The 17,801-nt window shown below is 45.6% G+C and overlaps 1 protein-coding gene across 3 annotated transcripts in view; it reads left to right on the top strand.

Annotated features, from left to right (window-relative positions):
* Positions 1 to 17,801, top strand: part of CELSR2 (cadherin EGF LAG seven-pass G-type receptor 2) — a 133,993-nt gene that overhangs the window by 22,337 nt on the left and 93,855 nt on the right. For all 3 annotated transcript variants that reach the window (XM_048499006.1, XM_048499008.1, XM_048499005.1), the window contains exon 2: positions 10,164 to 10,808. In XM_048499006.1, coding sequence (XP_048354963.1) covers positions 10,164 to 10,808 — 645 coding nt within the window. The remainder of the gene's footprint in view (positions 1 to 10,163; positions 10,809 to 17,801) is intronic.

Genomic DNA, 17,801 nt, shown 5'->3' with positions numbered 1-17,801 from the left:
CCCTTGGAAACTATAATTTCCTCCAGGGGAGTTAATCTCTGTAGTTTGGAGATCAGCTGAAATTCTAGATGAACTCTGGGTGCCCCCTTAAAGTTGGTATCTCTACTTGCAGAGATATAGCATGATGGGGAAGATAGCAGTGGCTTTGCCTCTGCTGGAGACCAAGCTGTTTTGGTTTTTGAATCCCCTCTTACTTGCATTTGCTTACACTCCTAGTCCAGCACCAATGACCTTCATATGCTAACATATATGATACAAGGGTAGTTATTGATATTGGTGTATTTGTGTCAGGGTAAGTCTACTTCATTCTGCCTTTTAAAAAAAATTAAAAGGATACTTGGGTTTTGATGGTAACATCAGTAACTTTTCAGATTCTACTGTGGCAGTCAAAACAAAAGAATTTGAAGCAGAGTAGGACTTTCCACAGTTTTTTAAATGAGAATATTCAGCCATGAGAAAACGTTTTTTTAAAAAAGTTTCTTTTGGATAAATAGCCTGTCTGCGAACAATTGTTGTGACTTGAATAATTCACAGTTAATAATTCAAGGATCTATATAACTCATTCATTTGTGCAATCAATTGGTGGTGTTTGAATTTATAATACACAACTCCATTTAACTTCCATGCATGTCCTCGGGTTCTTGGCATTGTGAAGTCATGAATTACAAATCTGCATCTTAGAAAAGAGCTCTTTTCTCTGTGGGCACCTTTTCTATAATGCACCTGCCCTTTGCTTGTGTTGGACTATATTCAGGATTGTATTGACTGGTGGGTGGGTGGATGGCCTTATTTTTAGGCAGGAGGTGAGAATATATGGCCTTTTGGTTCCTTTCATTTCTGTATTAGTGAAAAAAATAGTAATCCTTTGCTATCTAATTCTTCTTATATTGTGTTAGAGAATAAACATGAGCATAAGAACAGAAGGGCCTGGGGTGGGTTGGACCAGTGGTCTTTCTAATCATAGCCAGCATTATGTTTCACAGAATAGCCAAGGAAGACCTTCCTTATGTTGTCTCCTAGCACTGGTATTGAAAGTTTTACTCCTCTGAATGGTGAGGTTTCTTTTAGTCATCATAGGCCAATTACACAGAGAATGCTTAATATCATACAGCAACCAGGAAATAATGGATTGAGGGTGTGGGATTTTTAGAGGGGAGGCCCAAATATAGTCTTCTTGCCAGGTAGCCTCGTTCTCTCTTGATAGTTTTCTTTTTGTCAATAATATTGGATGCATGGGATGGAATATTGCCACTGGACTTCTTTTGCTTTCTGTGTCTCAAGAAGAAAGTGCCGGTCTGCTAGATGCTTTGTTTAGTAGCTGTTGTCGTGGAGATACCAAAGTAATGGTGAAGCAGCCATCTTTTCCTGAAAGGTGGGAGAAAAGAATTAAAGTTTATCTTTGTACTCCATTACTAGGGTCTCCATTTACAAGGCAGTTTGGCAGAGGTCAGTGTTACAGGCAGCATGTGGAACAGTAGCTCACTGTAGACAGACGGTGATGATAGGACAGGGTGGTGGAACAGGATAATTTGCCATTGGGTGGAAAATAGTTGCATTTGTACAAGCAAATTCCAGAAACAAAAACCATGGAATACCTTTTGCTATGACAAAAAATAGAATCGCACGCTTTTGAGTTTTCCAGAATTCTTCATTGAGGTAGATTTTTTTTTTTTAAAAGAGAAAAGTGGGGGAGAAATGTCTCATGTCATGACCTTGTCAGCATCTTGTATAAAGCACTGAGCAGGAAGGCTGATTTAAATGGTTCTGGTATCAGGTTATATCCTTGGCTTCCGGGAAGAAGCAAAAAAAACCCAGGAGTATCCAATTAAAAATAGAACCTGCCCCGCAAACTTGTGAGACATCTTTTCCCCCTCCCATCCTCCCAGTTTTAAATTCAGCCTGATAAAGAGTTTTGGAAAACTCAAAATCCTATGGACTTCTTCCTTGGTCCTAATAAAAGTGGTGCTCATTTTTGCATTTTTTCCTAGGGTGACTGATTTCAGTTGAGATCAAAAGTGGCTGAAGAGGAAAGCTCCTTTTGACTCCCATCAGCAATTAATCTTGATATTTTGGGGTTAGAATGGTAAGACTGCCAACAATCTAGAGGGAAAAAACTTTGTCTCTTTAACAGAGGCTTGATGTGTGGAAATGGGCAGTAGAAACTTTTCATGTTACAATGGTAAATATCATTACCTGATAAATAATATCCCATTAAGCCTTTGTTAATAGTGAGGGTGGGTACTTCTTGTGATGAAGCTTGCCTGCCACTAGTCATACAGACCTAGGATATGAGCTGCATAAAAGTACTACTAATCTGAAAAACAACTGTTGGGCGTCTTATCCATCAAGCAAAAATGACAATCTGTGGATGGTCATTTTCACTGGCCTAACAACTACTGCTGATCAATGCTGGTTGGATAGCTAAGCCCCATTTCCCAGTTCCTATTAGGGGTTGTGGGGGCGGGGCAGGGAAAACTTGTTTGGTTTTGCTACCATCTAGGGTAGAGCACCCTCTTAGGAATTTTAGGAGTTCTGGAAATGAAAAGTGTGGAAAAAAGGGTGCTTTTTAAAGTGCAGGTTGTGCTTTAGATAGTTTGTCAGAGAGACTGGCATTTCCCTACCCAAACTGGTATATGTTTTATACTGGGCATCTTCTTAGGAATACTCACTAAAGAGATGTAGGTTTTAGTGGCTAACAGTGCAATCCCAAGCATAATTACAGCCTTCCAACCCCATTGACATCAGTGGGCTTAGAAGGGTGTAACTGTGATCAGGATTGCACTGTAACAGATCTTAATTGCCGTTGGTGTTGTTGTTATTATTATAATTAAGTGCTGTTGGCTCAGCATAGTCATTACATTTTTAAAGTGTTTACACACCAGCCAAAACTCACTGGTGGTGTTCACATTATTAGAGTGTTGGTTATGTGTGTTCAGTTGCAAGGTGAGAGGTTCAGTGTTCTGCCTGTTGGAAAGGTTGCTTCCATAGTGGAAAATCTGAGACAAAGTATTGAGCAGCCATGCTTTAGAACGGGAAATGAAAAGCTTTGAAGCTTGGTCGTTGAGGGAAGCTGCTTTGCAATACGTTGTCCAAGAATGGAAAAACACTGATTCAGAAGGTTTGCCTGAAGTAGACTTGATTCTTTGTAACATGTTCCAAGACATCTTCCTGAACTTAGATGAAGAGATTTATGCACTCTGTTTTCAGTACCTATCCTTGGTGTGAGTCCCCTTTGGGACTAGACTAGACCAGGGTTTGCCTTGGCAATATGGAGCTGTTGGAAAATATTAATTCCCCAATTCCCCAGTGCACTAGGTCCTGCTGATTTTTTGAAATATACTGGGTTCTAGTGGGGCATAGTGATCATGTCATCAGTTGCCTGCTGATACCTTTGTATAAGAGTGTCTGTACTTCCTGTTCTCAAAGTCACAATGAACTCCAGGCTGTGATCTTCTGAACCCAAGTGGATTTCTGACTTGTGAAAGCTCTTCCTGCAAAGTACTTGTGAATCTATGCCTTGTGAAAGCTCTTCTTGCAAAGTACTGTTCTGGACATGTTGCCCAAATAACAGATGAGTAGTTTATTTGTTTATCATATATTTTGCACATCTTCTAGGTCAGGGGTGGCCAACCTATGGTGTTCCAAGTGTTCATGGACTACAGTTCCCATCAGCCATTGCCAGCATAGCCAATAGGTTGGCCACTCCTGTTCTAGGGTTACTAACTACCTAAAGAAAAAGTCTTGTACCTTTAATAAAGGCTTAACAGGGTGTTTGTTGGCTGGTGTTACCGGTATTTTACCTCCATGCCATAGAAAGATTCCGCTGCCCATTTCCATATGTTAAGCTTGTGTTAAAGGAACAGGACAGCAGCTCATAACAGTGTGTGTTGTTCTCCTCTTCTCCACTTCATTCACAACAATTATCTGGAGTAGATTAGGCAGAAGAAAAATCCTGGGCCAAGGTCAGCCAGCAAACTTCATGGCAGAGTAGCGACTTGAGTCCAGTGTCCCAGGTCCTGGCCCAACACCTTAACTACTATGCTGCAATGACTGCTCCAGAACTTGAGACTTATAGATTAATTACTTTGGAGTCCATTCTGGATTCTTACATCCTGTGGCTGCTGTATCTTTGGGCATTTTGTCCCAGGGGTCAAGAGTTGCCAGTGGGCTTGGAGAAAAAATGTCTAGTCCCATTAACAGAAGTTAAACGGAATGTTTTTTACTAGGTTAATTTCTGCATGTTTCCCAAAAGTCTATTAGTGCATATTAAGTTTCTGTTAAAGGGCCAAGACATTTTTCTCCAGACTTGTAGACAATTCTGCAATGATCCAAACTCTCACCTTGCTGATATTTGAACTCATATCCCCAAAAGACTTTTAATTGTTGTCATTCATGTTTGAAAGCCTGTCACTGTTAGTTTCTGTTGATTTGCCTTCTGGAATTGAAGCCTGTTGGGAGTGACATTTTCAAGTGATCTCAGCTGTCATGTAGATTAGAAATATTCTTTCACACCTAACCCATCCTCTAAAATCTACTGCTTCACAAATCTAAGATCAGGAGTCATCTTTTTAGAATCTGAACTCCTGGTAAATAGTGAAAAATGCCAGCGCTGAAGTCAGAGATTAGGAGAGTTTTGTGGAAACAAGTGAGAAAATATTTCTTTAGGAGATAGAAAGAAAAGTTCTAAAATCCTGCAGTTGATACTGAAGTAATTTAGTATAAGATCACCCAGCAAGATTCCATGACAGAGTGAGAATCTGAACTTGGATCTCCCAGATCCAAGCAGCAGTAGCGTAGGAGGTTAAGAGCTCATGTATCTAATCTGGAGAAACCGGGTTTGATTCCCAGCTCTGCCGCCTGAGCTGTGGAGGCTTATCTGGGGAATTCAGATTAGCCTGTACACTCCCACACACGCCAGCTGGGTGACCTTGGGCTAGTCACAGCTTCTCAGAGCTCTCTCAGCCCCACCTACCTCACAGGGTGTTTGTTGTGAGGGGGGAAGGGCAAGGAGATTGTAAGCCCCTTTGAGTCTCCTGCAGGAGAGAAAGGGGTTATAAATCCAAACTCCTCCTCCTCCTCCTCCTCCTCCTCCTCCTCCTCCTCCTCCTCCTCCTCTTCTTCTTCTTCTTCTTCTTCTTCTTCTTCTTCTTCTTCTTCTTCTTCTTCTTCTTCTTCTTCTTCTTCTTCTTCTTCTTCTTCTTCTTCTTCTTCTTCTTCTTCTTCTTCTTCTTCTTCTTCTTCTTCTTCTTCTTCTTCTTCTTCATCATCCTTGTTCATCATCCTTGTCCAGCACTCTGATTGCACTGGCTGTAGCTATATCGGGAGCTTTTATTTCACAAAATCAACACATTCTACTAATACTTTGTTGTAGCCCCTGGATGGTCTGGATCCAGGAGACATGTTTGCTTTCTCTGCACATAGAGCTAGGTTTTGAAATATAACTAAACTGCCCCATACTCAAAGCTAGGTGAGTGCTGGAATTCTCTAGTGTGGAGAATTTTCAAGTGTCGGGGATGCTGAGGATGTTTACCAGTCATAACACCTGACAGCCACTCAACCAGTGAATTCCTGCCATTGCTTAGATTAAGACTGTTAATTATTGACAGCATTTGACAAAACTGCAGGCTGCTCTGCAAAAGAGAAGAGGGGGAAAGAAGAAGCTTACCATCTAGTTCCCAGACAGTAGCACAGTAGTGGCTGTTTCCTGGTTTGGCCATCAATACTGTGCCTGATGCTTACGTATTCCTCTCTTTACCTCTCACACATTCTGATTTCTTCCCTAGTTCATGTAAACCACAGCTTATCCTGACATCTCAATCTGGCAAATGGTGGTTTCTGCAAATTCTAATTTACCTCCAGAACAGAACTGGAAACTGTAATGAGGGAAGGAATTGGAGCACAAGGAGGCAAGGAGTGAAGGGAAAGGAGGAAGAGTGTGAGCTCAAGGCATTATGTCCGAAGTCATCCTTTGCCTTGCACTGTCCACACTTTTGAATTGTTATTTTATACAGTGTCATCAGTGGAATGCTCTATGGGATAATTTTTTTTTTTTAAAAAAAGGGTCTTTGCACTGAAGAACGTTTCTGTTGAAAAAGGAGTAAGTAACTTCTTGGCTGTATGGCTGATGGATTTGTTGTTTTAATGAGTAAAGTCTTCCAGGCTGAAGCATAGTGTGGGCCTGGTATCTCCTGGTATATCACTAATATTAAAATAATATGGTATATTTTTCTATATGCAGGGTGAGAACTTAACAATAATTTCTATGCTGATTTTTCCAATAATTCAAAATACTACACCCTTCCCCTCCCACTAAAATCTCTGGAAAATATTGTGCACGCCTCATTGAAGTATGTATGGGTATGATTGGTATTGTTCTTACATGTGTGGAATGCTGTTGTCTAGCGCCATGCCTGTTTTGTCCAGTATATTCAAAAAACCCTGCAGTTCCTGGCGGCAGTTGCCAGGCGTCCTTAGTTCTGGGGCTAAAAACAGGATGACCCAAATTTCCTCTTCTGCTTCCTGACCTGGCTGATTTGTGCTCTCCTTCCCTGCTCTTCCCTTGCTTTACCCAAACAAGACACTGGACAGAAACAAAAGCTATCCTCCTGCTTTCTTCTGCTTCAAACTTCCAGTTCTTCCTCCTGGTGCAGGCATCTTATTTCTACCTATGGTCTCACTTTGGTTGGATGTGGTCAGGGCTTCTGAAAGTTGCCTTCACACTGGGGTTCCCAGATGAAGATCTGCTTCTCTCTTTGCTGAATGATAGACTTCACACTATATAGCCACTTTGGAGAAATATTAATTTTGTCCATAATAGAGAAGTATCTGAAACAGAATGGCACAAAACGTTGTTGGGAAATAATACAACTATGTGTGTAATTGGGAAGGAAAGGGAAGGGTTTACTGTATTTTGTTATCACATTTTCCCATTTTGTTCAGGAATAGGCATAACTGACTGTTGTGGCCTAATCTCTCTTTAGATTCTTATGAAGTGTTGTGTATGTATATATACCATTTGATTAAACTTGCCAAGTGGGTTACAGAATAAAACAAAGAATGAAATATAATGAAGTCATAGTAAATCTATTAAAAACCTCAAATACACACACTCACACATACAGAGCAAAATTGTTAATAGCAGCTGAACAGGCAGTGAAATCTTCTGTTAATTGTAAAAGAGCACCAAAAGACCTTCTGAAGGTCAAGGGAGATTTATACAACTTTTCTGCACACCAAGAGAGAACCAGTCATGGGAATTTTGCTGGAAAGGGAGATGCAAAGATTGACTGCCATAGCCGAAAAAGCCCTAGTCTTTGCTTCTACTGCCCAGAAACCACAAGACAAGAGCACACAAAACAGGATATCCCCAAATGATCTAAATGTGGCAAAGGACTGTATGAGAGTGGGTGCTGTTTCACCCAGGTCCCAGATTGCTTTGTGCTATAAAACCAACACCAGCACTGTGACCTAGGGCTGGAACCATAGTGCTCATCATTCCAGCTTCCTCAAGACTGAAGTTATATGATCTGCCAGGCTAGCCCTGAGAAAAGTCTGCCTGCTGCTGTCCCATGTAGAGTGTATTACAGTAAGTAGGGGGTTTCTGTGGCATGTATCAAAGTGGTTTCTCATGGAAGGGTATGCCTGGTATACCAACTGTAGCTGTAGAAAAAAAACACTCTGGCCACAGCTGCAACCTGAGAAGCAAACACCAGCTGTGGATCAAGGAATACCCCTGAGCCACACACCTGATCCTTCCAGTAGGACACTCACTTCATAGAAAAAGCTGAAACACCAATTCCCAAGTCAGCTAGACCACCCACTACCAACATCTCTGTCTTATCTGGAATGAATTTCTGTTTCTGCTTTGTACAGCTGCTCAAAGATTCCAGTATCTCACTGGGATCAGAGAAGAAAAAGTATAGTTGGATTTCATTGGCGTACTGATATTACTGATCCCCAGACTTCCAAGTTAGCTTTTCTAGCATTTTTATGTAGATGTTGAAAAACGTAAGCAATGGGATGAAATTTTGTTGTGCTCTGTGGAACAGTTCTCATGATGAGACAGACTGGTGTGCTCCAATCAGCTTTTGCTGCCTTCCTGTAATGCAGGGTTAAACCACTGCGGAGCAACTCGACCAGTATCTTGTCTTAACAGAGAAGGTGGAAGGATACCATGATTAAACGGTGTATAATACTGCCATGGAGTTCTGGAGAGCTAATAGAACCTGCTCAATGAGGGCTGTCCATCAGTAGAACAAAGGCAGTTTCTGTGCCACAGGCAGTTTTGAAACAGGACTGAACACAAATCTCGTTTTCTCTGGAGAGGAGAAGAAAGTTCTGGCTGAGCACTATTTCTTGCTCAGCACTCCATGAAAACGGTTTCAACCTCCCCACCCCTCCCCATACTCTGTTAATTATTTTGACCTCTTGCAGTTCCTGAAGCCTCATTAATGGGATGGCAGTTGGATAACTACAATAGTAGGAATTACACAGGGAAGAGAGTCCTTCAAAGGATGGAACACAGAAAGAGAGGAGCGTGAGGCAATGGCAATCTGTAAGCAACCATTCCCCACACAGTAAACTAGCAGTAGAACGGGGGCACAGCAAGACTAGGGGGCCACAGTTAATATTTTATGGTTGATAACACTAACATTAAGTTTGAAAAAGCACTCTTTATAGAATTTGTAGTTGTATTTTGATTTGGGGAGGGTGATGTTCTGAGTACTGCATCACACCTGACAACTTGAGATAAGTCATCATGTTTCTGCCCATTGGCCAACCATGTCATTTTTGCAATATTTGAAGGATATGCAGATACCTGAAAAGATGTGGTAACATGCCCCTAGGAATGCCAATCTCCAGGTGGGACCAACCCTCGTCTCCAGACTATGAAGATCAATTGCCCTAGAGAGAACAGGTGCTTTGGAGGTAGACTGTTTGGCATTATACCCCATTGTTCACCTTAGGATCCGCCTCCAAATCTCCAGAAGTTTCCCAACCTGGATCTGGCAACCTTACCTCCCCCCACCCCCCACTGATAGCCAGGCACCTGGCAACATGGGCACAGCTTTATGAAATGGCATCCTGGTATTACTCTAGCGGCTGCCCCCCAAGCTGTGCCCCAGCCCCAAATTCAAGGCAGGGTGCAGTTGAGCAACAGTGAGCCTGCTTGCCCTGCTGCCAGTCTCCACGTGGAGGCAGGGCCAGCTGGGTCACCCTATCCTGATCTCCACATGGAGGTGGGGGGGGGGGGCATTTGAACCTAGCTAAGGCCAGACTTGGGTCCAGCTTTATGCTTTAGGCCTGCATTTGGAGCTCAATCCAAGCTTTCCCTCAGCCAGACTCAGACTTAGCATGGGGAGGCTGTCAATTCTAGATTTACACTGTTGGCTTCACCCCCCCCCCCCAATGAATCCAGAAATAGAAGAACAAATTAGAAGAAACTCAAAACTCTTGGTTTGGGGCAGTTCTTACAAACCATAACTTTTCTCATGCTATTTCCCAGGCTAGGGACAAACCAGACAGCACATCCTTGAATGGATTCCATGGATGTTTTTAATTGATCAGAAACAACTGGCAGAGGCCTCGGCTCAGATCCAAAACAAGCAGGGGTAACCCTTTCTCACACATGATAATTTCACAACCTCAAAAGGCAGTTGGATCAATTTTACCATCTCCTACACCACAGCATGATCCAAATTTCTCTCAAACATGTACACACAGAACACTATTTATTTAGTAAACAAACTTGCAAGATCAATTCACAGAACTCCCAGTATTTTGTCTGATTTAGCTTGTGAGTCAGTCTAATAGCTAATGTATGGTATAGTCAGTGGTTAGTCTTTAGTCTAGGATCTGGGAGACCAACGTTTTAATCCACTCTCTGTCATGGAAACTTGCTGGATGACCTTGGGCCAGTCAAACACTCTCAGCCTAATTTTGTCTCCAGTAGTCAACCGGTCTTTGGTCTCCTCTTCTTTCATGTTGCTGAGGGCATAGCGAAAAGCTTATAGACCAAGTATAGTTGGATTGTGCCAATGGTACTGGTAGAATCTATACAGAAGGAGTAACAAAGTTTGAATTCCTGTCTACAGGTTGAGCTTCTACTGTCTCTTCCGTACTGTACAAGCAGCGTTAACCTTTTCTCTCCTACTTTTCTACAGATGGAATCCACAGTGTGACTGCCCAGTGCACACTTCAAGTGACCATCATCACAGATGAAATGCTAACCAACAGTATTACCTTGCGGCTAGAGAACATGTCGCAGGAACGTTTCCTTTCTCCTCTGTTGGCCCTCTTCCTTGAAGGAGTGGCTACTGTGCTGTCTGCTCCTCGTGACCATGTTGTCCTTTTCAACATCCAGAATGATACAGATGTGCAAGCTGCACAGATCCTTAATGTCAGTCTCTCAGTGTCATTGCCAGATGGAATCCATGGGGGCCACTATATTCCTTCAGAGGACCTGCAGGAGCGACTTTACCTCAACCGCACACTCCTGGCAGCCATCTCAGAGCAGCGAGTATTGCCTTTTGATGACAACATTTGTCTGCGGGAGCCCTGTGAGAATTACATGCGTTGTGTCTCAGTGCTGAAGTTTGACAGCTCAGCACCCTTCATTGCTTCTGATACCATCCTTTTCCGACCCATCCATCCTGTCAATGGTCTACGCTGCCGCTGCCCGCTTGGCTTCACTGGTGACTATTGCGAGACTGAGATTGATCTCTGTTATTCTAACCCCTGTGGAAACAATGGACACTGCCAAAGCCGTGAAGGAGGTTATACATGCGAGTGTCAAGAGGGATACACTGGTAAGTGTTACTCAGGGGAGTGGGGTCATCAGAGGAAGGAACCATCAAGTAAGCTTCACTTCTCCAACTATTATGGTCTTTATTTGGCTCTCAGGTCTGGTTTGGACCAGTATGGATGTTCTACATGGCACTATAGGGTTGGATCCATCTGTTATTTTCTGCTTGCTGAAGTGACTTCTTCCTTTCATTACAGCCCACTGAGGTCCCCAAACTCCTGAGAGACAGGAGACTTTCAGGAACAGCAAGAGGGGTGATTTAAGGGGGGGTGTTCAGTGAGAGGGACCCCCTTCTGCTAATGAAAAATACGGTTGAATCTAAACAACTGTCATTGTTTGTAATTTCCACAGTGGTTTTTAGTACAGAGCAGGCCTGTAACTGGAGGTTTTGTTGTGTTTTAGGGCATATTGGAGGGAATTAGTGTGAACCATTTGCTTCATCACAGAACCAAAAGACACATTGTCTGATATGTTTAGCTTTATTTAATCAATACTAGCATAAAAAAGTTATAAGCCCTTATTAACAAAGACTTGTCAGTTATGTCACAGCTTTTGTCTAGTGGTTGCTTGAAGCAACTGATTGTACATTTATGCTTATATCTTCACAAACAAAAGGGTAAGAGACTTACCTAAAAGAGAGAGAGAGAGAGAGAGAGAGAGAGAGATTGAAACTAAAAATTTATGGGAATGGCCTGGAATACCCCTGAGCAGGGTCCTTGCCCCAACAGCCTCTGCCATCCCCAAAGCTATATCTTGGATCCAAGGTGCTTTCCAGCTCTCAGCTCTTTTATGCTCAGATCAGGTGGTACTGTGAGTTAGGCTGTAGAATGTAGAATTCCCCCAAACTGTTCAATGAACTTCATTAACGAGTAGGAATTTTAATCTAGGTCTTCCACATAGCAGTTTATTCTCTGCACCTCTGTGACTCACTCTCAACCAAAACCGCTTCTACATTCCCCTTTGTTTGTTTTCCACTGCTGTCATTTTATATTTCACTTTCTTTGTCTGGCGCAGACTTAAAAAAAACACAAACCTGAACTGAAGGAAATCAAATTCTGCTCCCGGAAAACGGATTTCTGCAAATTGAATAAATCAAGTGAATTAAGCACAGATGCATCTTATGTAATTAATTCTGGTTCTTCTAATTATGGGAAGGGGCAAAAAGCTATGCAAGAAACCAAAAGCTTCCTTCCTGATTCCTAGAATTACTATGCAGCCCCACCCCATTTCCTGAGATTTCACTTGGTATTAGACATATGCTTTGAAGCCTGTCTTTGCAGCTGCAGTGCCAGATAAGATTCTTGGTATGCAGGATTTTGTACCCAGTGCCAAACGCACTTAAGTAGAATTGCAGAATGCACTTCTCGGTCTTTGCTACTTATCTCTGATACTTCTTTTCTGTATCTGTCATCCTGATGGAGTCACTTATCTGGCTGTTCACTCCTGAGCTGACGTGGTTCTCTAGGGGGTAGTTAATTTCTGCTTGGCAAAAAGATGTGGAAAGTGAGGCCTAATCAGTGGTGTATGGTGCTAGGGTATAGGAAGGCATTTTCTGCAAGTTTTTGGGGATAGTGCAAGACTTTAGATAGCCACTCCTGGATATTGTAATTCTCTTCCCCCACTGTGGCCAGCAAACTTAGCACAGTATGGTTTGATTTAGCCCTGCAATAATATCACCATTTGCATTCCTGCTGCTTGGTTGCATTTGTGATATAACAAATGCAGTGGCTAGGATATGAATGGCCCCTTGTTTGTGCCCCAGTTCAGCCAGATTTCTCTTCCATGTAGGGCTGGACAATGGCAGGCTGACTGGCTATGGATTCACTGGTAGCTTTCCCAGTCGGGACAATGAGTTGTTCTCTCATGAACTCTCACACATTACTAGGAAATAAAAGGCAATAGGAAGCTCATCTTGTATGTGTGCCTAGTTTGTGTATCTGTCTGCCTGCCTGTGCCTCTCTTTAATTAGGATTGCCTGCTTGGCATCCCTGGGAACATTATGCCCGGTTCAGGAGAGCAGAATCTCCTGCTAAGCAGCCTGTTTAACAATGGGTCTGCTTGTTTTAGAGGCAAGGCAGTATTTGTACTTTGACTGGATCCTGCTGTCATAGTCAAGTATGGAATTGATAATCATGGAATCTGAGGGGTTCTGCAGATATTCCTTTTTTTCTGGCATGTGTCTTAAATTTATTAATGGTAGACAAGCATCAGTATAACTTTCAGTGGGATAAATCAGTGTCAGGAACAACACCCCCGCCCCAGAAAACTAGGCATTTTCTCTCATATTGTGTACTCAGCACTGAAAAATCTGGATTGACACATAAAAAAATCTGGATTGACCAGTGGAAGATAGACTGAATGGCATGACATCTTTCTGAGATTTCTCTCTATGCTTCACACCCAAATCTCCAGGAATTTGCCACCCCTAGGTTTGAGCTATGCCACAGAAGTCTTCCAGGTACCCAGAAAGAGGACTTGTGTAGGACTTTTGTTTTCTCATGGTGGCAAAGAAATTGGGTTAACATAGATTTAATGGATTGATTCCAAAGTATACATGTCAGATGGTTAGGGTGTTGCGGCATCCAAATGGATACTTGCTTATTTGCAGATCTAGAGGGAAGACTTCCTTGGCCCTTCTAGGCTATGCAAATGCTTTGGAAAAGTGACTAGAACTTCTGTTTTTGGATACATTAAACCCCTTAGCATCCATAGTAAATTAAAGTCTGGTGCTAATTTGTAGTCGACCCACGTGGTCAGCGTAAGAACGAGACGAGACGCGGAGATAACATCTGGTGGAGATCGCCAGCAGCGGGGGAGTCTTTGAGGAGCTCCCGTGTTCCTAAGCGAGTCTCCCAGCGTGCTGGTTCCTGACACCTTTATTGCTAATTCTGCTCCGAGAGTGTAGGAGAGGGAGGAGCAGGGAGTTTGGGAGGAGGCGGGGAAGGAACCGAGGAGATCATCATGTGATGCATGATCTCCCACCTGGCCTCACGTCTTGAGGAGAGGAAGCGTAAGCGTCTGAGCCCTAATCCTCACCTGGGGGGCAAGACCATTGTCCCTAAGCCCGGTGACTGAGCCAGGCTTGAGTTCATGACCCGTGACTCATAGGGGGGGGATGAGGAGTGGGGAGTGCCAGTGCGACCAGAAGGCCGTAGAGTCACGTTGGTGTGCCAAGCGTTCTACCACCCGGTGCTGCTGGGTCAGCGGGTGCGATACTACATCTCCTCCTTTTACATTTTAGAAGGGAGGCGAGAATTGCTAAAGAGGCGATTTAGGGGGCAGCTTGTCTCCCTCCGCTGTTTGAGTCGAGTTGACCCGAGGAAGCTGTTTGTGCAACATTAGGAGAACTTGGTTGCGGGGTAGAGGAAAGTCGAGGGGAGCTTCTTACACATAAGGTTACAGGCAATATTAGACATACATTGAAGCAGAAACAAGATCCGATAGCGAGGCATACAATTGAATTAAACCAATGCAGAGAGCTGTACAATAGCACTTAACCATCTCCCGGCAGCCAACCAGCTCCAGAGGGCTGATGACCACCAATGGGAGCAATACATGGTATTTCAGGATTGGATACAACTTCTATGCAACTCCAGCAGCACCTTCATATGAATCAACTTCCAAGGAATTATCAGAAAGATTAAAACAACACATATTATGTACATTCTCACAACCCCTTGGTGATGTAATAGCAATAAGTATTGTCAATAAGCGGCACAATTATCTAGGAATTAAGTAAACGGCGGGAAGTTCCTGCTGCTTTCGGAGAGCCAGGGCATCCAGAGCAATGGAGTAGAGTAAGTTGATGGACCTTACGCCAAGGGCACAGGCCAGCCCGGCCAATGGTCTTAAGCGTTGTAGGAAGCGAGTCGAGGGGACTCCCACTAGGAAGTTCTGCGAGGGAGGCGAACTCACGGCCGGAGAAGTGCAGCAGCGATAAGCTCCGACAGGAGGATCGAAGAGCAGAAGCGCGGAGGCGGCGGCGTCGGGCTCCTGGGGTGGAGCCTGGGGTGGGGAGGCGATGGTGAGGCGACTGAAGGCAACAAAAGAGTCGGCAGAGAGCCGAGAGAGCAGGGATGTAGCTGAAAGTTCTCTCCCGCAGAGTCCAGAACCAACCCGCCGGGAGACAAGATGTTCCCGAACACGAGGGGAGATGTCTGTGTGCGTGCAGTTCCGAGTTAAGCCGAACGGTGAATGGGCCGGAATTAGGTTCCTTGTCTCGCCCAGCGCCCGGAGATCGCGAGCGCAGGTGTTGGACTTCGTGATTAGCGACAGTCTTGGTGACAAAGGAAGGCGCCCGGCGGGAGGGTTTTGGGCGAGCGGGTCCCCAGTCAGTAGCTCATAGAAGTACCCTGATGGATGAGGCATTCATGAAGGGGCTTAACCAGCAGACTCCGCTAGGAAGTCTCGAAGCGTAGCTGCAGAGCGAGGAGCAGGCAGGAGGAGCTTGAGGCTCCCGACTCCTAAGAGTATAGCCCGGAGCAGAAAGATGAAGGCGTTGGCAGCGGCGGCGGCAAAACTGCTCCCAGATGTTGGTCTGGTGGCTTCGTCAGGGGTGGCCGATGCATGCCATCGGCGGGAGGCAGCACAAGAGCAGGCAAGGATGGTGGCGCCCGAGTTGGCGGTGATGATCATAAAGCAAAGGCGGCACAGAGGTTCTCGAGGTGTCACCCGGGGTGTACTTGCTGGCGCAGCAGCAGCTCTTGAGCTTCGGCTGGCGGTTGCTTTGGCCCGTTTCCCCAAGGTGCATCCGGGTCTTTGGACCCGATCTGGGCGTCGGCGTCGAGCGTTCCCGTTAGCAGAGCCGCTGGGCGGGATCCTTCAGAGAGATGTGTTCCATCTCTCACAGGATGGGGTTAGCTTCCTCCTGAATTGCCATTCCATGGAGGCTGGCCCGTCATGGCGAGTCGGAATCCACAGGAGCCTGTAGGGAATAGGGACCTGAAACACACCCCTTCCCCAGGTTATAGGAGGGCGGGTCCGCGCTCCAGGCTTTCGGTTCTAAAGGCGGAGTGGCGGGAGATCAAGATCGAGTTTTTTGTTTGAGAGTTGGATTTTAGAGTTTAATATAAGAAGGCTTGTTTTGCAGCCTGCGTGAAAGGTTGCTTTTAATGCAATCACTTACTGGGGCCGCCTACTCCTCTTTCTTTAATTGTTTGACAAGGGGAGGGCAGGAGGTAGAAGCGACCCTGAAAAGGTGAGTATTAACTTCAGAAGCGTCATCAGAAAGATTAGCGTCAGCGAAGGAGTCCGAGCCTCGAGAGGAAAGAGGACAGGCGGGTCCTGGGGGAGTTGTTAAGGTATGCATGCTTAATCAACCCAACACAAAAAGGGGCTTTTGGGCATGCTTTTGGGGGAGATGGGTGCCTCCGAGAGGAATGAAGCAATCAAGGCGATTAGAGGCAAGATTCCTCACACAAACAAAAGGGGTTTTCTTTGCAAGGAGTTGCACTTACACGTGACCTTGGTGGTTAATGCCGGAGCTGGATGGCGCTAAGAATTTTGTGGTCGGAGTATCTTTGGGAATTGCATACGCCCGCCGGGAACCGCTCCTTAAAGAGGCGGTTTGATTGCCTCCTAAGCGCTTTTAACAGCATTGAGTATTGATAAAGTTGCCAGGCGCTGTGCAGCCATAACCCAAACAGATTTGGGTATTAGGGGCATAATGGTGGCAGCCCCTTTTGCAACCTGGGGCCTGTCACTGGCAGTGCTCACGGTATCAGGGCCGGGCCCAGATTTTACTAATCCAGGGAGGGAGCCAGTCCAGCCAGGTGGCCCTCCCGCCCTCTACTAGTCGAAAAAACAGAAGGGGAAGAGAGGGAGGAGAGGAAACGGTTTCCCTTTTTTAGGAGTTAGGAAGTAAATTTGGAGAGAGCACAGGTAGGATCAATGATCTGTAGCGGCTTTACCCATCCCAGACCAAAGTCGTTTTGACCTGACTCATGAGGTCCCTTCCCCAGAGATTGACATGGATTAATCTAAAGCGATGGAAGAGGACTGTCGAGCTGCAGCTCAAGTCCTGGGCTGTTGACCGTGGCGAGCCGGATGCTCCCTCTGCCCGGCAGTTTGTCTCCACCCCAGATGTGCTTGGGCAAGCCTACGGTGTTCGGCCACTGAGTGCAGGGCCACTTTCGGCTGCTCTGATATTAGCGGTAACATCAGCGCCCGGTGTCCACCAGGCAACTTTGAACATACATCCTTCTATGGCGAGCTCTCCAGGTATGGAAGCGGGAGGCTCCCGATATAAGCTGCGTCTCCACCGCTACGATGGTGGTGAGTGGGCTGCGCCATGTTGGCTGCTGGGGCTTGCTTGTAGCCTTTATTGGAGTGACGGCGAGGAGCGGGCAGCATGGGGCAAGAAAGAAGAATCAACTGGCGCCCAGCTGGCTCCGGCGAAAGGCAATTCCTGTGGGATGTTTGTCCAGACCTGGAGAGATGGATGGGTCGCGAATTGGCGTGGAGTCGATCACTCCGGGGGCGATGAACAGTCCCTGTTCAGCGGCAGAAGGCGCTGGCAGCACCTTAATAGTCCCGGTAGGGATGGGCTGGAGTCATACTGGAGTTGGGGGCGACAAGAACCTGCGTGGGGAACTTGCAAAGGAGATAGGCTGGGTGCATGCTTGGCGAGGAGATGCCCGCGAGAGGGTGGTTTTAGCAGGGGGGCAGCCTTGGTGTTTGGGTCTGCTCTAGTACTCTCCTCCTTGGTCCTGGGCTGGGGAGATGCCGAGGCGGGAGTTTCCCGGCGGGCAGACGTGCGTTTCTCCAGTGGAAGCCTTTCTGGCACTGCGTGGGCACGGGTTTTAGGTGGCCTTCTCGCACTCCCTGAGGGAGGACCCTCCTCCACATCCCGGGGTTGTAAGGCCCCCCCACCGGACTGCCTACATTCCCTTCGGAGATGTCGGGTCTGCACGCCCAGTTAAAGCAGTCATCCTGAGAGGGCTGCCTCCCGCCCCGGTGGAAGTGCTGCGGCGGCTGAGGAGAGCTAACTTGGTGGGCA

Source organism: Sphaerodactylus townsendi, linkage group LG05 (genome assembly GCF_021028975.2).
Source record: "Sphaerodactylus townsendi isolate TG3544 linkage group LG05, MPM_Stown_v2.3, whole genome shotgun sequence".
NCBI lineage: Eukaryota > Metazoa > Chordata > Lepidosauria > Squamata > Sphaerodactylidae > Sphaerodactylus > Sphaerodactylus townsendi.
The sequence above is the reverse complement of the archived record's forward strand: the minus strand, read 5'-3'. Positions and strand labels throughout refer to the sequence as shown.